The sequence below is a fragment of the Momordica charantia genome (genome assembly GCF_013281855.1).
Source record: "Momordica charantia cultivar OHB3-1 chromosome 2 unlocalized genomic scaffold, Mcharantia_2.0 BLBB01000002.1, whole genome shotgun sequence".
Taxonomy (NCBI): Eukaryota; Viridiplantae; Streptophyta; class Magnoliopsida; order Cucurbitales; family Cucurbitaceae; genus Momordica; species Momordica charantia.
Genome location: NW_028275160.1, coordinates 10,598,173 through 10,623,077, shown reverse-complemented (window position 1 = coordinate 10,623,077; position 24,905 = coordinate 10,598,173). Strand labels below are relative to the sequence as shown.

Below are 24,905 nucleotides of genomic sequence, written 5' to 3'. Positions count from 1 at the left end.
GAAAAGAATATAAATTTTAATAGGTAACATTTATTTAAATTTGTTTGATAAAATAATTTTATATATACATTCTATTGAATGTAAAAAAAAAAAAAAAAAAGATAACAATGGAGACTTGAACACAAGATCTCTAACTTAAAAAGTAGGTATACCACCATAGTAACTTGATTATGTCCTAGAATTTAGGCATATGTCATCTCTTGAAGAGACAACATGCCAAAATTATTAATAAAATAATAATAATAAAAAATATGGTGCCAACAAAGCACCATACAACCTGAAAATTGTAAAGTGACGAAATCTCTTTGTCTGAACAGACGACCCATAATTTTTCAAACATTATTTTTAGAAATAATTTGAGAGTTAATATATATTTGAAATAAGTTTTAAATTAAAAAAAAAATTCCCATGAATGGTCATTATTTGTGAATCTGAAAACAGGCTTCTTTCTATTAGAAGCTAGCTCAATATTAAGGAAAAAAAGAACTAAACCATAAATGCCTTGGCTATAATTACAAAGATTTTCGTCTGATTTGAGCATCACCAAGATGCTGTAAGCTTAAAACTATTAAAAAGGAATCAAAAGAACGAAGATATCTAAAATAAAGGTAAAGCTTTTGTCCTTTGAAATTGAGTGGCTCGGCTGTTCTTCGACTCCTTTGAAAAGAATGGAATAGTAGGCTTTTCTAAGATAAATTGTCTCCATTGGATTCTTTTTGTATGAATTTATTGCATATAGAACCACAAAAAATTATTTTGTAATTATAGTTTACATGTGATAGAAAATGACTGGAAAGCTGAGATTGTATAGTGACCCTCCAGACTGTTCTCCCTCGGCCTCTTTGGCTCTTGGAATACATTTTGTCTCTACTCCCTATAAAAAAAATACATATATATATATATATATCTTTAAAAAATCCTATAATTTCCTTCTAAATATGCCACAAAAATGCAAAAATCCTCTTACTGCACAGTTTCATAAAATTTCTGCCTCGCATTTCAATTGCCACCCTCCTAGAATTTCAAGAAGCCAATCATAAAACTTATGAAAGATAGTATGCTGAATCCTTTATATATAAAACTTCGTTGAGATTATAATAAGAAAGCCAATCCTCTACGCAAGAAAAAGGGATGGATCAAACTCAGAGACATTGTAGAGAGAATTTTTGAAGCAAGTATAGAAATAAGAAGTTGTGGATTTATTCTGGTTGAAAAATGATAAAACCTATTGCTTAGTGATGAATCAAGATACGTTAGCTATCAATCAGTGACCACAATCATGTTGGATGAAAAAGATAATTGAATTGAATGAGCATATTGTGATAAATACATCCAAGAATTCAAAAGTAGAACGAAACAACCATGACTATAACAAAATACACTGGCAAAGAAGCCAAGCATTACACAAATTTATGATAAATAATGCAAATTTACCAGGTGGGCATGCAAAATTCCGTCAGCTGCTCATGATGTTTGAACCATTTCAACAATTAATAGGCATGCCAGAAACATATTAACTGATATAGGGATCTTTTCATGAAGACAATGTCTGTTAAAATTTCAAAGCCAATAAAAACAAGGCGATAACTAAAAAATATTTACTTTAAAGACATACCTTTGAAATTAACGATGAGCGGAGACATGAAACCTTTCAGAGCTTCCAAAATGAAAAGGAAAACACACCTAGAAACTTATGGTCAGTCATTAACTAATTGTCTTCAAACTAAATACTATTTCTTAACGAACGTATCATGCAGGAAAAATAGAAGTGAGACAAAATACCTCATAATAATGCTTTCTTTTGGGGCCAATACACGAGTATGAGTCTGCCTACTTAGAAACTAAAATCTCTACTAAAAGTACCATCTCGTGTGTAGTGATGTCCATTTCAAGACCTTTCCTGTTCATAACGTTCTGCAACTTTAAAGCAAGATCTATATTATTACTTTTACAAAGCCCATCAATCAAGGACGTGTAGGTAACGATACTAGGAGAAATACCAATCCCACACATTTCCCTATAAACTTTCAAGGCCAAGTTAATGTCACCTTCCTTGATGAAACCAATCAATTATAATATTGTAAGCCATACACGATGGAACAAAACCTTGAGAAAAACAAACTTATTGAACATATCCCTTCCCTCAGAAGTACGACCAGCTTTGCACAAGCCTTTGATAATAATGCCTAATGTGATGTCTGTGGGGAGAATATTAGCATCCATCATCATGTGAAATATACCCAAGGCATTGTCAATATCACCTTTCTTGAAATAGCCGTCCATTAGAATATAAAATGTAACTACATTCGGTGTAAAATCATTATCTAGCATCTCCTTGTACACCTTACATGCTGCTTTAATATCTCCTTTTTTACAATGATCGAGTATCATGTTGTTGTAAGAAATCGCATTAGGACTAATACCCTTGACAATCATCTCGTCCCATAAATTGCCAGCTTCGTTAACCCTACCCTCCTTACAGAGCCATGACAGTAAAATTAAACGTGAAAAAATTTACAAAACCACTCTACTGCATCATCAAACATCTTGAATGCATTTTTCAAAGACAGACTGTTAGGCCACCGGTAACTAAAACTTATTCTAGGAGGGGTAGAATGGGAATTGTGCTGGGTAGTGAGAAATAATTATCATAGTGCGTGTAACGGATTAGAGAGAGAAAATGTGGGCCCAGGGAAACGGTTTTGGGAGATCGTTTGGGGATAGAAATAGTTGGAGAAAGGGGGAGGAAGGGAAGAAAGATTTTGGCTGTGCTTAGCGAGGCTAGGAGAGATACCCACCCTCTCGAATTGGTGGGGTGTTGTTTGTAATCGCCTTCGGGCTTGTTTCCTTGAATTCCAAAAGTTATTGTGAGGAAGATACTTCACAAGTTGGTATCAGAGCCGTTCGAACCTTGGGAGACTATCGACGATGACAGTAAAGGATCTGGAAGTGAGATGCGAGGCAACAGAGAAGGAAATATTAGACATTTTTGCGATTCTTACCTTGTGCAGCAAGGTTGAAGAACAGCGGCTAGCCTCCAGTAGGATTCAGGCGACGCTCGACGGGTTTATGGCCGATGTTATCGGAGGGAAAACTTCCTCTCTCACACAGTTAGGAGAGTCATCGACGCGCTAGGATAAGCAACCGGAAGAACTTACGTGGGTTGTCCAGATCAACGAACATGGATACGATCGAAGTAAGTTTAAAAAGGTCGAGATGCCAATTTTCCTTGGTAAGGACCTTGATTCCTGGCTTTTTCGCGCTGAGCGTTACTTTGAAATTCATAAACTAACTAACGAGGATAAACTAATCGTCTCTGTGATTAGTTTTGATGGGGTGGCTTTGGCTTGGTTTCGCTATCATGAGAACAGGATTAGGTTCACCGACTGGGAGAATTTGAGGGCCAGATTGATTGTTCGGTTTCGAAGGACGAAGGAAGGACGACAATGCGCAAAACTCTTATCCATCAAGCAGGAGGGCAGTGTCGAAGAGTACCAAGAAGCATTTGAAGCCTTGTCAACCACGTTACCTCACCTGGACGAGGAGGTTCTGGAATCGGCGTATCTGAATGGGTTGGATCCGGTCTTGAGAGCCGAGGTACTAGCAACAGAACCTACCGGGTTGGATCAAATCATGCGGCATGCTCAACTGATTGAGGACATCGCCACAGCCGCTCAGGAAGGAAACGAAAAAAACACGAAAGTGAGCACGGGAGGTGCTAAAGCGACAACCAAACTACCAGAAACTACGCCCACGCGTACCGTTACCATGGCAAATAAACCTGGGACCGCGACGACAACACCACCAGCGATAGCGCCGACAGCGAAAAGAGAGACGGCGTACAAGCGGTTAACAGAGGAGGAGTACCGGAAACAGAGAGAGAAAGGGCTATGTTTTAGGTGCGAGGAAAAATATACAGTGGGACATCGATGCAAAAATCAGCAACTTCGGGTGTTCATGGTACATGACGAGGAACTGATGATGCTCGAAGAAGAGGAAGAGTATGAGGGAACAGGGGAGGTTACGGAAGAGACAGGCAAGGCAGTAAAGTGCCGGTTGAACACTATGGTAGGGTTAACTACGCCGGGCATGATCAAGATAAAGGGAGTATTGCAAGGGAAAGAAGTGGTAGTTCTCCTTGATTGCGGGGCTACCCACAATTTTATCTCACAGCAGCTTGTGGATGAACTAAAAATCCCTCAATCAGAGACCTTCAATTATGGGATTATCGCGGGAACAGGGGCAACTATGAAAGGGAAAGGAATTTGCTGTGGAGTTGTGATGGAGTTGCCTGAGGTTACGGTGGTGGAGGATTTTCTCCCCATTGAACTCAATGATCTGGATGTCATACTGGGAATGAAGTGGCTGCAAGCCATGGGGAAGATGGAGACCGATTGGCCGACTTTAACTATGACTTTTACTCGTGGAGACAAATGGATCGTGTTGAAGGGCGATCCTACCCTAGCAAGGATGGAAATCACGCTCAAAAGATTTACACGAGCTTGGGAGGACACGGATCAAGGGTTTCTTGTGGAGTTACAGGCACTGACAGCTCAAGACGATCTCCTGAACCTTGAACAGAGCGTGCTAACACAGGAAAGGCCGAGAGAAGTCGAAGCACTTTTGGAGGAATATACTGATGTCTTCCAGGGAACCGACGGGCTGCCTCCCCAGCGAGCAATTGACCATCGTATCCAACTTAAAACAGGGGAACCCCTTGTAAATGTTAGGCCTTATAGATATGCTCAGGTTCAGAAGACAGAGATTGAGAACATGATTTCGGAAATGCTTCAAAAAGGGACCATTCAACCAAGCACCAGTCCCTACTCAAGCCCGGTTATTTTGGTAAAGAAGAAGGACGGGAGTTGGCGGTTTTGTGTGGATTACCGCGCCCTGAATCAAGCCACTGTGCCCGACAAGTTTCCAATTCCAGTGATTGAAGAGTTGTTGGATGAGTTGCATGGATCTCAAATATACTCCAAAATCGACTTGAAATCAGTTTATCACCAGATCCGCATGGCCCCGGGCGACGTGGCTAAGATCGCATTTTGCACGCACGAGGGACATTATGAGTTTCTTGTCATGCCCTTCGGGCTAACCAACGCCCCAGCCACGTTCCAGTCACTGATGAATCATATTTTCCGACCGTTCCTATGTAAGTTTGTCCTTGTTTTCTTTGATGATATTCTGGTTTACAGCCCTGATTTGGATTCCCATGTAAACCATCTTATTGTGGTCTTTAACATGTTGCGAGATCACTCTCTTTGTGCAAACTTTAAGAAATGCCACTTCAGTCAGACCCGGATTGAATACTTGGGGCACTGGATTTCAGCTAACGGAGTGGAAGCAGACCAAGCAAAAATCCAAGCTATGTTGCAATGGCCTATGCTTACCACAATAAGGGAATTGAGGGGATTCCTAGGCTTGACAGGGTACTATCGCAAATTCGTGAGGAACTATGGAGTAATAGCAGCCCCGCTTACTCAACTTTTAAAGAAAGACTCTTTTGAGTGGAATGAGACGGCGACTGGAGCTTTTGAAAAGCTCAAAAAGGCGATGTGCTCTCTCCCAGTATTGGCGCTACCAGACTTCAATCGTCCGTTCATAATCGAGACAGACGCTTTCGGAACGGGACTTGGAGCAGTTTTAATGCAAGACCACCGTCCCATAGCTTACTTTAGCCATACTTTATCACGTCAAAGTCAAGCAAAATCGGTTTATGAAAGGGAGCTCATGGTCGTAGTGTTGGGCATTCAAAGATGGCGGCCATATCTGCTGGGGCAGCGCTTTATTGTGCGAACAGACCAACAAGCATTGAAGTTTCTGTTGGAGCAACGGATAATACAGCCCGAATATCAGCGTTGGGTATCAAAATTGCTGGGGTACGACTTTGAGATACACTATAAGCCTGGCCTTGAAAACAAAGCAGCAGACGCGCTTTCTAGAATGCCTGCAGGCCCCTACTTGGCTGTGATGTCTGCTCCTACGTTGTTGGATGTGTCTCTGATCAAGACAGAAGTACAAAGTGATCCCCAGCTGACCAAAATCATAGCAGAACTCAATCAAGATCCGGACAGCAACCCAAAGTACTCACTTTGGCAAGGTAGCTTGAGGTATAAGGGACGAATGGTACTATCTAAGACATCTACTCTTATACCAGCCATTTTGCATCTGTTTCATAATTCTGTTCTGGGGGGACACTCAAGGTTCTTACGCACTTATAAACGTCTATGCAGGGAACTTTACTGGCAAGGGATGAAGGCAGATACCAAGAAGTTTGTGGAGGAGTGCTGTGTATGCCAGAGGAACAAGACAATGGCTACTGCCCCAGCAGGATTACTACAGCCGTTGCCTATTCCAGATCGGATATGGGATGATATAACCATGGATTTCATTGAAGGGCTACCTAAATCCCAAGGGCAGGACTCCATCTTTGTAGTTGTGGATCGCCTGAGCAAATATGCCCATTTTATTCCCCTGAGTCATCCCTTCACTGCGAAGACTGTAGCAGCGGCCTTTGTTAAAGATGTGGCACGGCTCCATGGATTCCCTCAATCTATTATTTCGGATAGGGATAAGATATTTCTCAGCCACTTTTGGACCGAGTTGTTCAAAATCCAGGGGACTAAGTTGAAACGCAGCACCGCTTATCATCTTCAAACGGATGGTCAAACGGAGATCGTCAATAGGTGTCTGGAGACTTACCTAAGGTACTTTTGCAGTGAGTCACCAAAAACATGGGGGCAATGGTTATCTTGGGCGGAGTATTGGTACAATACTACCTTCCACACCTCTTTGGGAACCACCCCCTTCCAAGTGGTGTATGGACGAACTCCACCACCTCTCCTAAGCTATGGTTCTTACAGAACAGCCAATGATACCCTTGATGAGCAACTGCAAAATAGGGATCAAGCCTTGAGTTTGCTTAAGGAGAATCTAGCTACGGCACAAGGAAGGATGAAGAAATACGCCGACCTCAAACGCACTGAATGGGAGTTTTCAGTAGGCGAGTTTGTCTTTTTGAAAATTCGACCATACCGATAGAAGACATTGGCGAAAAGGAGAAATGAGAAGCTGTCCGCCAAGTTTTTTGGCCCATTCGAAATCCTACAACGGGTTGGAAAGGTGGCCTATCGACTCAAGCTACCCGAAGCTACCACCATTCACCCAGTATTCCATGTATCCCAGTTGAAACCAGTGGAAGGGACCAATTTTAAGGAGCAGCCTATTCCCCCTTATGTGACTGACGAATTAGAATGGCTAGCAGTACCTGAGGAGGTTTATGCTACAGGCGTGAATGAGGTAACCGGAGCCAAGGAAGCGCTCATCAGCTGGAAAGGCCTTCCACCGGAAGAAGCGACCTGGGAGACCTACGCGGACATGGGGCAGCAGTTTCCCGAATTTCACCTTGAGGACAAGGTGGATCTGATTGGGGGGATGTTGTTAGGCCACCGGTAACTAAAACTTATTCTAGGAGGGGTAGAATGGAAATTGTGCTGGGTAGTGAGGAATAATTATCATAGTGCGTGTAACGGCTTAGAGAGAGAAAATGTGGGCCCAGGGAAACGGTTTTGGGAGATCGTTTGGGGATAGAAATAGTTGGAGAAAGGGGGAGGAAGGGAAGAAAGATTTTGGCTGTGCTTAGCGAGGCTAGGAGAGATACCCACCCTCTCGAATTGGTGGGGTGTTGTTTGTAATCGCCTTCGGGCTTGTTTCCTTGAATTCCAAAAGTTATTGTGAGGAAGATACCTCACACAGACATTTCAAATACCCTTGTATCGTAGAATTTGAAGGATACACACTTGGCCGAATGCTTTTAGTTTTCATCTGTGTGTAAAATTCATGTGCCTTCTCCATATTCCCATTCTTACAGCAACCATCAATCATAACGGCGTACGTAACTTTGTTGGGCACCAGACCATTTTTTATAATCTCATTCACAAGATCTAAAGCACTGCTCATGTCTCCTTGCATGCAGTAACCGTTAAACTTGTTGCAACAGCCAAATTCATAGACTTCCCACAATTAACCATCTCATCTTTCAGCCATAGAGCCTCTCATATTCCCTTCCTTCACACAAGCAGTAATAACACTTGTAATTTGTAAATGAAGGAACCCAACCTGTTGCTCTCATCTCTCTCAACAAAGACGAAGCATATCCAGAATGCGGTTTCATACAAATTACATGGGTAAAAGTATTATATGCTTCTGCATCAAGTTTAACACCTCTTGCTTTCTCTTCTACAAAATATTGCTCTGCCTCAAAAATATTCATTTCCTTCAAACAAGCACGCATCATGCAATGTAAAACAATCACGAACTCCTTTCATCAACATTTTGTTACGTAACTCCCGTGCTGCACAGATCATGCTTTTTCTAACCATAGCAGTCAAAAGAATATTCATATACTGAACTGATGGCGTTATATCAAATTCTACCATTTTATTAAGATTGTGAATAGCTTCTTCAATTTTGTTAGCTCTAACGTAACTATTCAACAAATAATTAGAAACCTGAACATGCTGGATGCCAGGTTGCTAGCTGGAGGCCGCTGTAATCAAAGCTGCAAAAGTGAACTCGTTTGGCCTTTCTCTAGAAAATTGTAAATCTGAGAATAGTTTATGGCCCAGCAGTAAGTTCTACAGAGAATTAAAGCGACATCTATGACACATTGTACTTAGAAGGGTGGAGTTAGAGGGGAAGGACAAGGTGGGATCCATGGCAATGGGAGACCTGTTAGTGACCATTGCAGGCTTTAGGCAAGCTTCACTTTTGTTATAATCTAACTTTTATTCAAAATATGTTTTTTATAATAACTTTCAAAACCCCTCGCCTTTTTTACATCGATGAATGTTTGAACCAGTTTCACCAATTCTAAGGTTGTAGAAGGACATAGTAAACTAGACAATCAACAGTAAAAAGTTCAAGTAAGAGTAATACCTGATGCCTTCGAGTGAAGTTAGACTGATTGTTGGATTCGATTTGAGCCACCCATCAAGTTAAATAGCTATCTGGATTCAACATTAGCTTACAAACTAATGCTTCACGTTCAACTTAGAAAATTGCTGCAAAAATCTCACAAATCAATTCTATACAGATGCCAAATAACAATAAAAAAACCTTAGATTTGAGGGGAAAAAAAATCGCCAACCAGTGTCTCGTATATTCTGTAAAAGCACAACAATGGCAAACAATACAAACCATCCACATTGTAGGCAACAAATTGATAATACAAATTCAAAGATGAAACTGTGTCAAAGGAGCAACCTATTTCCCAAATAGATATTCCTTACTTCATCGATATATATATATATATAAACATTGATATGTCGAGACTCCGGAAGAAAAGCACTCTTTATAACATCCATTATTCACTTTCCTTCTTACAAAATCAACCGGAATTTGCCTGTTTCTCCAGCTTTATCATTTGATCAGTGGAACACATTTCCTCAGATCCAGAGTTTTCTCAATTTACCGTACTTCGATCAATAATAAAATGAGCTCTATTCATAACAAGATAAGGAAAAGAACACACTCATTATTCAAACAATCCAAAATAACTGTATTCAGTATATGATTCATTCATTAAACTCCTGCAACCATCAGCTACGCTACATATAACCTAAACTGCAAACTTGAGCTCTTAAGAGAGTGACAATTCAACCTCCTACACAGCTTGCTATCTGTACTTCTAAGCACAAAAAATTGAATTTCTAGATAAAGAAATACATTTCTCTGAAGACTATACTATAACAAACAAGAGCAGAAATCTTATATTGTTAGCTCAAGAAGTTCAGGTGATAACAACAGGAGCAAAGATAACTCAAAATATTTTAACCATTAAACATTCAATTGTAACAAGGTAAGGATGTTTGCATTTCCATTACAGAAAGAACCCTCAGCAAACAGCCACATTGAAGAAGATCAGACAACATTCACCACAATTGCAGAAAAGTTTGGAACCCAAACTTGAGACAAATTTCAGAATGTCTTATATTCTATATATGGTAAAAAAAAATTTAGAAATCTATAATGTTGCTATCACTTAACATTAAGATATGAATCTGAGGGACTATTTTAATACAAGAATTAGAGAATTTTGAGAGCTTTTATGAGTATTCATACAAAACTAGATGGCACAGGAATGACTCCAGAATCCATATTTCAAGAAGAAATTGCATTAAACTCAAATTAAGAAGCATCAAGATTCACTATGAATGCAATTTTAGCACATAAATAATATTAGTTTTGCCTATAAGCAATATAATTTGCTAAAGCAATCAATGGAGCAGCCTTATCTGGATCAAACCCTGAGAGCTGATCCTGAGCATCTATGTTCAATTTTTTAGCAAATTCCCTCGACTGTTCAATTCCTATGAGTTTTGGATAAGTAACTTTATCAGCAATCAAATCCTTCCCCGCTGTCTTCCCCAACTCGTTTGAAGATTTTGTTACGTCCAGAATATCATCAACAACTTGAAATAGCAATCCGATGTACCTTGCAAAGTTTCTCAGTTTCTCAACATCTTCGTTCAAGCCGCCGCCGAGGATAGCGCCAAGAACTACCGCCGCTTCCAACAGTGCAGCAGTTTTGTGCAAATGGATGAATTCGAGCCGCTGAAGGCCGGCATCAGCCGCGCCCTCGGAATTTATGTCGACTACTTGGCCGGCAACGAGGCCCTCAGCTCCAATCGATTTCGCAAGCTCTCCAATCGCCCGGACGATCCGCGCCGGCGGCACGCCAATCGTCGACACAGCGATGTGCTCAAAAGCGAAAGCCAAAAGCGCATCTCCGGCGAGAACAGCGACATCCTCTCCGAAAACCTTGTGATTCGTAGGTTTTCCTCGGCGCAAATCGTCGTTATCCATACACGGAAGATCGTCATGGATCAAGGACATAGTGTGAATCATCTCGACAGCGCACGCCGCCGGCATAGCCATGGATTCAACACCACCAACAAGCTCGCAGGCCGCGACACAGAGCACCGGACGGACGCGCTTGCCACCGGCCATGAGAGAGTACCGCATCGCCTCATGAATCTTAAGCGGTTCTCGAAGGAAAACCGCGGCGTCCAAGGCGTGATTCACCGAATTCCCCTTCTGAACCATATACTGCTTGAAATTGAAAGTGGGTTTTCCCTCTTCCTCCTCGGTGAGAGTGTCCTCCTTGGCGAGCACCGCGGAGATGGAGAGAGACGAAACGGAGGAAGTGGGCAGTCTCCGCTTAGGAAATACAAAAGAAGACGCAGCCCCTGTTTTCAAGGGATAACTACTGGATCTACCGGCTTGATTGAAGATGGAGCAGGATTGAAGGGACGTCCCCAAGCCGAAAGCACTCATCGTCCTCACCTTGAGAAGAGAAGAACACAGCAAATTTCAAACTCCTGGATGCTGCTTGTGATCGAAATTCAGAAGCAGAGTGAAGAGTGAATGAAGTCCACTACCCAAGTGGAGGATGAAGTCAATGAAGTCCACTTCGCAGTCGATGAACAGGAGAACGGAGAGACAAAGTGGGGATTTGACCCATAAAAAGTAAAAAGTGGAGAAATGGGGATTGGGTTTGATGATGGTTGAAGCACTTACAAGGATCACCAACCAACGAGATTGAGGGAAGAGAAGGAGGATTTTGGTATGAACACAGCTGGAGAGAGAACAAGAAGATTGGATTTGATTTGGGATTTGGGAACCCTGGGATTGGATAGATATGGATGCCGTTGCCAATCCCCATTGGGTTTCACACGTTACATTCCCCAATTTCCTTTATGCTGCCTCGCCCAAAGAAGGACGCATCCACCTAATGGATTAGAAGTTTTTTTTTTTTTTCTCCAAGTACGGGTGGGCTGGCGTGGAGATGGAACTCATAATTTTTGTTCGAGATAGGTATTAGGAGATATTTCTCTAATGTCACATGTTGAGTGGAGCTTGTAAAATCCACGAGATATATATATATATATTCTAGTGTCATATGGAACCTTCTTGTTCGTGATGAACATGTGACAAACAAACTCCAAATTTTTATCAATGAACTCAAAGTGTTGGGAAAAATGAAACCCAACACTTAAAAGCCATAGATCGATTTCCCATTTCAATTCAAGAGAATTTACACTTAAGAAGCGGAAGCGTACCTTGATCCATAGTTGATTGACAAGTTTGATCTTCCAAGTGTAGATGAATCACGTTTTCCTCTAATTTTACTTTTGTATATTCGTAGAAAAGGGAGAAGATTCTCTATGAAGGGATTGGAGAAAACTAACGTGAAATATATTTGACTTGGGGACCATAACCCCTATGTAATCAACCCAAAACCACTGGTCGATTACAACATTTTGATATTTCCAATTTGGCCCCTCATCAAATTGGAAATTATTTCATGGTATCTATACATTTTGCCCATAGTCATTTTATAATTACTCCGTTAAACCAAAACTTACACATAATTATATCACTTATCTCGATCTAATTAAATAGCAAAAACACATTAAATTAATACATGTGTAGCCCCCATATTATTGAAAATTCCAACACAATGCCATCAAAGGCGAAGTCTCGTAATTCGTCATGAGCTAGAGTGTTGCACTTGAAGAAATAGACCTTTGCAAATTTGGTAAGAGGACGACACCAATCTATGGGTGAAATCATTACATGTGACTTAACTATCAGTGACCTTTTCACCTTTTCGTAAAGCTTGATTTTCCTAAATATTGGCTAGTTTAGATAAACATTCCAACTATTCAAAGAAGGTGATCTTGAGCGGATAATCTTCGGATTCCATAACAGAATGTCTGGCAGTTATTCAAATGGATCCAGTACACCCCCTCCCAAGAATGAAATCCTATCAATTGAGTACTTTTAGACTAAAAAGAATTAAGCAACTTTCATGGATAATGATGTTGTCACTAAAGATGCATTTTTTATTTATTTATTTTTTTGTTATGCCTTTTCTATTTGTACACAAAATAATAATAATAATAATTATTATTATTATTGTTATAATAATAGCTCTTATTGTTTAAAAACTTCCCATTCAAGACCTTATGTTTTAACATTTGTCAATTCTCTAACTAACGGAGAATGTTAAATTTGGTCTATGATACTTAGTGCATTAATAAAAATTTAGAGAAAAAAGTCATTAAAAAAGAAAACAATTCATAACTTCTACTAATTTCTTAAAAATTTGGCGGAGGAAGTAGAAATTTTCCACTTTTAAATTTCCATCCATAAATTAGGTATCATATCATATAAGTTTATTATCATCTAATTTTAACATTTACCAATAATGAAAGATTAAATTAAAAAATATTGAAACATAATAGACTAAATTGAAACTTTTTAAACAATAAATATTGAATTAGAATAATCATACAAACATTAGGGGCTAAAACATATGTTTAACTTATTTATATTAATGGATGAGATAAAATTAATGAAAATATCAATAAAATATCGTTCACATGATCTTATCTTTTGTTTTTTCGAATAAAAAGTTTCATATTTCTCATTTCTAACTTAAACACAACCATATAAAATGATATATAAATATTTATAATATTGACATTTTGATCCAAATTTATATTAGGGTAGCTTATAATGGTCAAGACATCCCACTCATCTTGCTCCTTTCTTAAAGGTTAGAGGTTGAACGTATCCTCAATGTACATATTACTAGAATAAAACATTTGTATTCATATAAACAATATTTTCTTTAATATTTTCTATATTTCATCCCATTTTATCCGATCCATCATATAATATAATATAATATATAAAGGATATTCTAATTTTCTTTTGGCAAAGTACGAAAGTATAATCCAAATGGATTAGATTGTTGCCTCCCTTTTTTTGTGGAGGCACAGCAAAGGAGATTGAGAGATGTAACCTAATCCAATGGTGGTTTGGCAAAACGTCATCCATCAAATCCTCTTTTTAGATATGAAACTTATCTAATTATTTGGTTGGAAGTACAGAGATCAAAATAATTCAAACCTTAAACCTGCATTTTTTATATGAAATTTCTTCCTCGGTAGATTTTAAGAATAAAACTTTGCAGGCTTAAGCTAAAGTAGATAATGTATATCAAATTATGGAAATATACATGTGGGACTTATTAGTAGAGTCATACCCCATAGTTATATAGATACAATTCTCAAATATCCTAAAAAAGAGGATTATTACTCGATAGATAATGTAGCACTACAAAAAAAAAAATATATATATATATATAGTTATTTATAGCTTTGTGAGATAGCATTTGTAGAAATAAGTTATGAAAAGAACTTAAAAAAAAGGGGACAAACTAAAAAAAAAACGGGTGGACAATTTTGTTTTTACAGTAATATTTGGAAGGAATTATTATCAATAAAAGTTATTATCTAAAATATATAATTTTAAAGCAACGATTTTTTTTAGTAACCAACCTGCATTTGATATTTTTTTTTTTGTAAAAAATATAATTCGATAATATGATGAATAAATTTTACTTCATATAACATTTATTATATAATTGTTTTTGAAAAAAAATATTAAAGTTATAATGAAATTTATATTTAATACTAATAACTTTTTTAAAAAAAAAATTCTTATATTAATATCAATTCTAGATAATAACATAAAAAGTTAATATATGTGAAATTAATATTAAAAAACAAAATATTAAATTAATAAAAACAAGTGTATTATATAAATATATTATATTAAATTAATATATAAATTATATGAATATATGTTGGGAACAAAGAATGGAACAACTATGCACAAAATAAAAACAGAGACAACTAATATGATGAGAACATCAAATGCTTAGTTTGATTCATATGAAAAAGGATGATGTTGTGCCTTTATATAGGTTTACAACCATAACAAAAATAGTATGCCACTAACTCCACTGATGTAGTGTTCCCTAAACTTAGAATCCATCGTCCTACTAACTTTGTGCCACTATCCATTATCTCACTTTCTTTCTAATTAGTGCCACCATAATTGGTCTCACTAATTAAATTTGAATCATTCCTTCAATACTCCTTCTTGATTTAAATTTGCAAACTCCAAGCAACACTCTAAAAGTAACATAATTTCTCCTTTGACAAAGACTTAGTAAGTATGTCGGCCCATTGTTCGTGCGTGCTACAATACTTCAGAGCAATGTCTCCCTTCGTAACCAAATCACGGATGAAATGGAAACGAATATCAATGTGCTTCGTCCTGCTATGGATTGTTGAATTCTTTGTCATTGAGATCGTTGCTTTGTTGTTGCAAAATATCTCTGTTGCTCCCTCTTGCTCCTGTTGAAGCTTCGCTAATATTCTTCTTAGCCAAATTGCTTGACACGCGGCTGAAGTTGCTGCGACGTACTCTGCTTCCGAAGACGACAATGCCGCCGTGGCTTGTTTCTTTGAACTCCAGGTGATTACTCGTGATCCTAGAGTAAACACATTTGCTGATACGCTCCGCCTGTCATCCAACGAACTCGTCCAGTCGCTGTCCGTGAATCCGTATAGCTTGAAATTGGATACTTTAGAGTACCAAATTCCATACTCCATTGTTCTAGCAATGTATCGAAGAACCCGCTTCGCTGCTCCAAAGTGATTCTTTGATGGGTGTTGCATAAACCTGGAAACCAACAGAAAATGCAATATCGGGTCGAGTGTGGATAAGATAAATTAAGCCTACAACAAGACTCCTGAATTTTGTAGCATCTGTCATCTCAGCTACATCTTCCTGCTGCAATTTCTCATTCATATTCATCGGTGTAGTTGCAGGCTTGCAATTAAGCATGACGAACTTGTTGAGAATATCCTTGGCATACTTTCTTTGCGAGATGAAAATTCCTCCTTCAACTTGATGAACTTCAAGTCCAAGAAAGAAATGCAATAAACCCATATCTGACATCTTGAACTCATTCTTCATATCTGACTTAAACTCAGCGTTAAGGGATTCAGAGGAACTAGTATAAATGATATCATCAACGTAAAGACAAACAATGATGAAATTATTTTTACCTCCCTTTTTCACATACAAGGTGGGCTCGTTTGCACTTCTTATTAATCCATTTTGTTGAAATAGCCATCAATCCTGCTATACCACACCCGAGGAGCTTGCTTCAACTCGTACAATGCCTTCTTCAACTTGTACACCTTCTCTTCTTTGCCTTCTTTTATGAAACCTTCCAATTGTGCTACATAGACATCTTCTTGTAAATCTCCATTGAGGAATGCCGACTTCACATCAAACTGATAAACCGGCCACTGCAGTTGTGCTGCCAATGCCATAACTATTCTCACAGTTTCAAAACGAGCTACCAGAGAAAATGTTTCTTCAAAATCAATACCGTGTTTCTGTGCATATCCTTTCGCCACAAGTCGTGCTTTGTGCTTCTGGATGCTTCCATCTGCGGCGAACTTTGTCTTGAACACCCACTTCAAACCAATTGCATTTTTGCCTTCCGGTAAGTATACCATCTCCCAAGTTGCATTCTTTTTAATCGATGCCAATTATTCCACCATCGCTTTCTGTCATTCTTTCTTTTCTGCTGTTGCTTCATAGCACATTAGATCTGAAATAATCAAAGCAAACTGACAAGATTCATACATGTCAGACAAGGATCTAAACTTGCTTGACGGTGATTCGTCCGATGATCCTGTAGAGTTTAAACTTTGAGGTGACGATGGGGGACTTGTTGAAGGTGTTGAATTTGGTGAACTGGTAGAGGATCCATCGGAGCTTGATGAAGTCGGTTGTGGATCTTCATTTGCTGATTCTTCATTTACCAAAGGAACTTGTTGCTCCAACTTTTCTTCATTTTTCTTCCAATCCCAGCTCGCATTCTCATCAAATACTATATCACTTCTTGTTAGAATTTTGTCATTAAGAGGGTTATATAATCTATATGCTCTGGACTGAGTACAATAACCAATGAAAATACACTTTTCAGAATTTTCATCAAGTTTTTGACGAACTTGAGAATGTACCACAACATAAGAAAAACAACTAAAAACTCTTAAATGACTTACAGCTGGTTTTTTTCCATGCCAAGCTTCATATGGGGTTTGATTCATGACTGTCCTTGTTGGAGATATATTCAATAAATAGATAAATGTCGCTACTGCCTCTGTCCAAAATTGATTCGGAATCCCCTTTGTGTGTAACATGCTTCTCGCCATCTCCACAACGGTTCGATTCTTTCTCTCGACGACACCGTTTTGTTCTGGAGTGTAAGGAGTTGTGAGCTCCCTATGAATGCCATTTTCTTTCACAATAAAGCTTGAACTCATTGGACAAGAATTCTCCTCCTCTTCCACTACGAAGTGATTTGATGAATCTTCCACTTTGCTTTTCTACCTTAGTCTTGTAGTGCCTGAATTTCTCAAAAGTCTCTGACTTGTTTTCCAAAAAAATATATCCAACTCATGCGACTATAATCATCAGTAAAAAGCAAGAAATAACGACTCCTACCAAGAGACTTAGTTTGCATAGGCCCACATAAATCGGCATGAACCTATTCAAGACACTTAGAGGCTCTCCAAGTCTTCCCACTAGAAAACGACTTCCAATTTGTTTTCCATAAATGCACCCTTCACATAAATCAATAGAGACAATTTTCAGTAGCCCAAGAACCATACCTCTATAATTTAGCAATGGCAAACCCTTGATGTTGAGATGTCCATATCGCAAGTGCCACAACTTCGAGTCATCTTTTCCTTTAGCATAAAGAACAAAACTTCCCACATTTGAGACTTCCAATGGAAACATTTTGCTTTGGGTCATCTTAACACGAACCATCTCTTGACCTGTCTGCTTATCTTTGATTACACAGGCATCATCATCATCAAATATTATGAAATATCCACTAGTCATCAGTTGTCCAATACTCAATAAATTGTATCCTAAATCGAGTACAAATTGAACAAATTGAAGGAGCTTGAGTTTACCATGGCTAGTTTCAATACCAACCATACCTTTGCCTTCAACTTGTAAGTCCTTGCCATTTCTGAGTTGCACCTTCATTTTTTCTGCCTCATCAAGTTCTCTGAAGATGGATTTTGTGCATGTCATGTGATTTGAGCAACCATTATCTACAAACCAGATATCACTTGCCTTTTGGTTAGTTTCTACATGAGTCATAAAAAACTTACTATCTCCAGTATTCGTCGATACTTCATTCTCTGCAAAATTGGCTCTTTGATTATTGTACCAACAGTCTGCCTTTATGTGCCCATATCTTTTGCAGTGGTAACACCGAACTACATTCTCGTTGCTTGTTTGCTCGTAGGACTGCCTTTGTCCTTCGAATCTTCCTCTGCCTCTTCCGAAACCACGAATCGACCACGAAATCCTCCTCTTCCGCGACCTCGATTCACCGAATGATCACCTTCTCCGAATTTGGAGGCTGTCTCTTTCACCTCAAATGCTTTTTCTTCGGTTTTTTTCGAGCGATATGTTAATCCTCCACTCATGAGCTTGAAGAGACCCCATTAGTTCATCAAATGTAAAAACCGACAAATCCTTTGATTCTTCTATCGCATCTATGATCAAGTTTTGGAGTCAAACTTCTAAGTACCTTTTCAACAATGGTTCGGTCGGTAATCGTCTCGCCATAGGACCGCATTTGACTGACTATTGCCATTGCTCTTGACAAAAAATCAACTACTAATTCTTCATTCTTCATCATCAAGGTCTCAAATTCACGCCTGAGTGATTGCAATCTCACCACAAGGACCTTCGAATTGCCTTGAAACTCCTTCTGCAAAATAGACCATGCCTGTTTCGACGTCGTTGCCGCTGCGATTCTTGAGAAGACGCTATCATGGACCGCCTATTGAATGATGACCAACGCCTTAGAATCCTTCTTCCTATTCTCCCGCAACCTGCCTTGATCGTCGTCGAGATCTGCATAGCCTTGTTCCACCAACTCCCATAAGTCTTGAGATTTGAGTAGAGTCTTCATAAGAATGCTCTAGAATTCGTATCCTTCTCGTTTGAAGATGAGAATGAGTGATTGTGCTGCACTCATCGCATTGACGTTGCTGCTCATGATCTCTCTTTGTGTTTACACTTTAACTAACGTGTTTACACTCGACTCACTCTCTCAAACCGTGCTCTGATACCAAATTTGTTGTGAACAAAGAATGGAACAACTATGCACAAAATAAAAACAAAGGCAAACTAATATGATGAGAATAGCAAATGCTTAGTTTGATTCATATGAAAAAAAGGATGATGTTGTACCTTTATATAGGTTTACAACCATAACAAAAATAGCATGTCACTAACTCCACTAATGTAATGTTCCCTAAACTTAGAATCCATCATCCCACTAACTTAGTGCCACCATAATTTATACCACTATCCATTATCTCACTTTCTAATTAGTGGCACCAATTTGAATCATTCCTTCAATAATTGATAGGGACATTTTTTTTAACATTACGTAAATTTACAACATTCCAATAATAAATTCTCCAAAATAAACGTGGCTATCCAAATATTATCGGACATTCTTATAAATTTTCCTACAAAATAAATATAACTATCTGAAGATGCCGGATATCTAAAATTTTGGGCATCTAAAATTACAGATATTTGAAGATGTCAGACATCTACATTTTCGAAGAACAAACGATCCTAGTTTTGATAACAGGTACAAAAAGATCACTACACTAACAAAATTAAATTTCTTTTGATAAATAGTCAAAGAAATAACATTTCTATTTCGATGGATTTTCATTTCATTCCTATTTTGATTTTTAGTAAGTAAACATAGCCAATCAATTTTTTCATCCTCTTTCATGTGTTTACCAGCATGCAACAATGAGAATCAAATGCTAGGACCCACATAATCTTTTCATTCTTATTCCCTAGGAGCAATCACATTCCTTTCCTACACCATCATCAATCCAATTCTCATTTCTTATTTTGTGGGTCCACACATTTATTGCAATTATTTTATACTTTTATTATTTCTTTTTCAGTTGTACTAACTAAAAATTTTTGTTCTAATAAAAATTTATACCACTTTTATTAGTGGATGTGATTTTATTATAAAATATCATGAATTTATATTTAATTTTTTTATTCTACTTTGTTGTTATTAATTAATATCAATATTTTTTTTAAATAGAATTCAGTATTATTAAATATTATAATAATAAAATTTAACAATATTTTATATTAAATGACAAGAGTTCTAATAAAAAAGTATTTTAGTTGATGTAATTTTATTTTAATTATTCATTATTTATTAATATTAAATAAATAGTTATAATAAAAAAATGTTTAATATAGTAATAAAATAAATTTAAAATTTATTATTATTGTAATTAAAAAAATATTAGCACAATAATGTATTTATAATTAGCTATAAAGAAAAAATAGTTATAATAGTATTATATCCGATCTGATTCCAGATAGTTTTAATAAATGAACATGAAATGAATTTTGATTCCGATTTCAAAAAATTCTGGTAAATAGCATCAAAGTAATAACATTCACATTTCGATTAATTTGATTTGATTCCGATTCATTTTCATTCCGATTCCCGTTAAGTAAGCAAAGCGTTAACGTGCAGTGGAGCGTGAGAATGGAAAAAATCCACTGTTGTAATCAGAGAGGTGTGTTGTTCATCAATCTCAAAAATAGACATAACCTCAGTGCTACTCCACGTTTTGGACTCTCCTTTTTCTCTTTTTCCATTGAATACTTGAGAAAATAGAAATTACTTTGGAATTTGGCAAATTTCCTAACAGATCCATTCACACGTCTACCTAAGATAATATATTTTGGAATGAACTCTTAAATAATATATATTTTGAGAGCTAACAAAATATGTTACAAAAAAAAAAAAGTTAAAGTTATTGGTGATGACAAAAATCAATAGGTGCATCGAGATTGCCTCACTAAATTGGTAATTTATTTTAATCAATAACTATCACATCAAATAAAATAATTGTATCATTTACTATATAATGGTTTGATAAAAGAAATTAATGACCAAGCTGCGAACCTCGGCTCGGTTGGAAGAAGACGTGGAAGATGAGTTGAAAGTACTTCGAGCAGGGAGCCTGCAAAACAGAAGACACTCCGATGCCCAAATCAGAAAGTATCCGAGCTATATTGAGACAAAATTCAGTGTTCGCATACATTGAATAGAGACAAATGACTTCTATTTATAGGCGATTTCCCTGACAATGTTCCCGACAGGGCCTCAACGGCTCTTTAAGATAAGCGTGAATCATGACATGCTGTCGTGGAATCTATCATATAGAATGGTGTTGATGTTGTTTTCCACCGAGCTCATAGATCGGGTCACAAGCTAACGAGGACGAGCTCCGAGGCGCGATCTCAGTGAAACCTGCACAAGGAATAGATACTCTGACGCCCAAGTTAGAGTAAGCTCGAGCTGTATTAAGTTGTTCTCGGAGGAATTGCATACCTAATGATGGGGCGGAGTGTCCCTTTTATAGGTAGGCGGAGGAAACAAAGCCATTATAGTCGGACCTGAGGTCGGATTCCTCAGGTCGGTCGATACCTTTCGTTGAATCAGCTTGACTCGGATTAGGTTGGTGAGTACTACAGATGTCCTTCCTACCCTTTGATTTCTCTAAGCTGAGTAGATGATTATGTAATCTGATATTGACCACCAATCAATAGAGTTGAGCTTAAGATGTCCAGGTCGGTTCAACCAAAGAATGGGAACGGGACTCAAGGAAACTTGGTTGGCTTTATCAACCAAAGCCACGTACATCTTTCTCCTCTAATCAGGACGTGCCAAAGATTGGCGCAGACAATGAAATTGTGATCATGTTAAATTCACTTCCAAATGCGTATAAAGAAATAAAAGTTGCTGTCAAATGTGGGAGGGAGATGATATCATGCGATAATTTCTGCCACAAGAAGTAAAGAATTGGAAATTCTCTCCAAGAAAAGGGAGAGTTCCAATGCCAAGGGATTATTTGTAAAGGGAAACAAAACAACAAGTGGAAAAATGCAAAGAATAAGGTTGGAGAAAAAGAAAAGGCAGTACCTAGTTGTTTTCAATGTCATAAAACTTGACAAAGGCTGCTATTTTAATAGTAAAATGGAACAATTTGAAAAGTAAAAGGGATCCAAAATTGGGTTTAATAATTGTATTAATTAAAAGAATCAATTTACATCCTACATTACACAAAATCGTTAATGTGTATGACTTCTCAATCGTCTAGACAAAAACATTAACAAAATGTTAGAAGGAAATGTTGGAATCAAGTGGGTGGTAGTTGTTCATCATCGAGATAGGCTGTTTTTCATATTCTCTTCTCCTCTATTTTTCTCTACTTATTCAGCGAGGTTTAGCTGACAATATTTCTTGTTGTTTTTTTCTTTATTAATATTTCTTGCTTTTGGTAGGATTTTGGGATAAGAAAAATGTTACTTAGATAATTTTAAGTTGTGGGATAGAATATTTAATATATTATCACATTATTATTACATTACTTTTGAACTATTTTTTTAGAGAGAGAAATTTAGGTAGGAAAAAATTTTAGAACTAGATAGAAATTTATTAGAGAAATATATAAAGAAAAAGTAGTTGAGCTAAAAAATACAATGAGATTTTGAAACATAAATCTATTTTTAGATACTATATTTTTTAATTTACTTAGAATCTCATAAACGTTTTTATAAAGCAGAAAATAAAAGATTAAATTAAACAATTAAACGAAAAAAAAAAGAAATGAATTCAAAGGTATCCTTATATTTTTTAAGAATAGGATTTCCCAATTTTCTAATTTCAAAAGCTAAACCATGTGGACCGCCTTTCCAGGGAAGTTAAAAAAACAAATGCGTGACACGTGTACAAATCACAACCTTATTATATTATTATTTAAAGAGAAATATTATGAATATTCAAAGTCATGTTTAAAATGTTGGGCACTACTGGTTTGAATATTAAAGAAATGTTCCAAATCTTTCACGATCCTCAATTCAAGGTGTAAAGTATAGCGTTTCCAGTAAAATCAACTATGCATACAGATAAAGGATCTGTCCGGGAGTCATGATAGAATGAACGATTTTGAAAAAAGAGAATTTGATTTTCCAAAATCATCATTATTAATGATAAGAAAACATACCATAATTCTCTTTTTCTTCTTTTAGCTCGAGAAGCATCCCTACCTTAAGAAACTTAGGCAGTACTTCGTTGTAGGCTCTAAGTGTGGCTGCTCTTTGAAGTTCACTCCCAAACATAGTTGGTAATGTTCAAATCTCAAATCTCATTTCTTGTTTCATTTATTATTTGTTTATTTTCCTCTTTCTTTATTAGTTTTTTTGATGTTTGTCGTTTATAAAATGATATGATTTGACTTGGCTCTGTCATCCTTCACGCATAAGTCTATAACTCTTTTTATGTAACTTAATTTTTGAATAGTGATGCTTAGAGATATTGAACTGATTTTCTTAATTTTCTTAAACTTCAATAAGACAACATGATTTGATAGGGAAGCTATTTGTATTGAGTTTCTCTTGATTATTGAGACTTTTGCAAGGGTTTTTGGTAATGAGTTTTGTTTCGATAAGGAGACTTAAAAAAATATATTGTGGTTCGAATGTTTTTTGTATTTGGTAAGATAATATGTGTCATTGCATTTAGATTGTTGGTGCTGCTAACGAAGTGTTAAGAAAAATTGATTGTTTGATAGGTTAGAACTCAGCTATCATTTTTATCATTTTTTTTTCTCTTTTAGTTTTTCTTTCCCGACCGATCAATAAAATAATACATTTGAAAATTTAATAAGATATAAATAATTGTGTTAGTCTTTATTTGGAAAACTTGTTGAGCTTTGTATTTTGACAACGCAATGATGATCTTGTTGGAAATTACTCTATGAATTCTTTTAACTGCAACTATAGTTAGAGAATATATCTGCTTACTTTGTGAATGGACAACCAGTGAATTCCGAAGTTGTCAAAATAGTAAACTTGAATTCAATAAACCTTTTTCATTGAGAAGAGTTAGATTTCTCTCGTTGTTATGATGTTGTAAATGTATCGTAAACTTGGTTGATTACAAATTTAGACATGCTTTCTTGTTTTTTTGTGTGCACGGGTTAAAAGTTTAGGAGATTCGGAGTTACTTGAATTTTTATGATGTCATTATGCATATATCGTAGGATTTGCTTTTTGTTTTTGTTTCAAGGAGGGGAACGGTTAAAAAGTTGAGGATATTTATAGTTATTTGTAGTTTTTGATATTTCCATCCATATTGTAGCCTTGGTAGAATTTTGTTGAGAATTGACTGAAACACTTGTTTTCTTCTTTTTGTTTCAGTGGTAGGAGGGAGTGTTAAAAAGTTTAGGATATTTTGAGTTATTTGTATTTTGGGATATTACTTACCTATTGTAGGTTTGGTAGAATTTGATTGAGAATAGACTCAATGACTTGCTTCCTTGTTTTTGTTTTGATAGAGGAGGGATTAAAAAGTTTAGGATATTTAGAGTTATTCGTAGTTTGTGATGTTTCAATGTATATTGTAGTCTTGATAGAATTTGGTCCATAATTGACTCTTTGTATATGTTGTATAGTTATTCAATCTCTAGTCTTTATCTTCTGATTCTTTCTCTGTTTAATTTTGTGTGAACATTTGGGTTTGAATAATTTTGGATACAACCCAATTCTTTAAATGGATTTAAATTTATTTAAAAATAATAAAATCTATTGCTTAGTGATGAATGTAACCAAGATAAGTTAGCTATCAATCAGTGACCACAACTCATGTTGGATGAGAAAGATAATTGAAGTGAAAACTACATACAAGAATTGGACTGACAGAAGGCACAAACAGATGGCAATAGGCTGGAACAAGGGAGCTTCTTTTGTAGAACATGCGATCGTGTTTACTTTCCCTTAAATAAGAATCCAACAAAAGAAGCTTACCTTCT

The 24,905-nt window shown here is 36.9% G+C and overlaps 1 protein-coding gene, 1 long non-coding RNA gene and 1 pseudogene across 2 annotated transcripts; all 3 read right to left on the bottom strand.

Moving 5' to 3' along the window:
- Nucleotides 1–682: 682 nt before the first annotated feature.
- Nucleotides 683–9,210, bottom strand: LOC111022606 (pentatricopeptide repeat-containing protein At3g54980, mitochondrial-like; annotated as a pseudogene).
- A 950-nt stretch (nucleotides 9,211–10,160) lies between these two features.
- On the bottom strand, nucleotides 10,161–11,743 carry LOC111022601 (geranylgeranyl pyrophosphate synthase, chloroplastic). The gene has a single exon (XM_022299775.2). It carries the CDS (start codon nucleotides 11,338–11,340, stop codon nucleotides 10,243–10,245), a length of 1,098 nt encoding a protein of 365 aa, XP_022155467.2. The 5' UTR covers nucleotides 11,341–11,743; the 3' UTR covers nucleotides 10,161–10,242.
- A 3,034-nt stretch (nucleotides 11,744–14,777) lies between these two features.
- Nucleotides 14,778–19,183, bottom strand: LOC148212794 (uncharacterized). Its single transcript, XR_015789181.1, has 2 exons — nucleotides 17,007–19,183; nucleotides 14,778–16,831 (listed from the first exon to the last, which is right to left on the bottom strand). It is a non-coding gene; the product is annotated as an uncharacterized LOC148212794 (long non-coding RNA).
- Nucleotides 19,184–24,905: the final 5,722 nt, after the last annotated feature.

Bases quoted from the DNA above. Each gene is read 5' to 3' on its own strand.
- LOC111022601 (XM_022299775.2), bottom strand. From the start codon at position 11,340: ATGAGTGCTTTCGGCTTGGGGACGTCCCTTCAATCCTGCTCCATCTTC.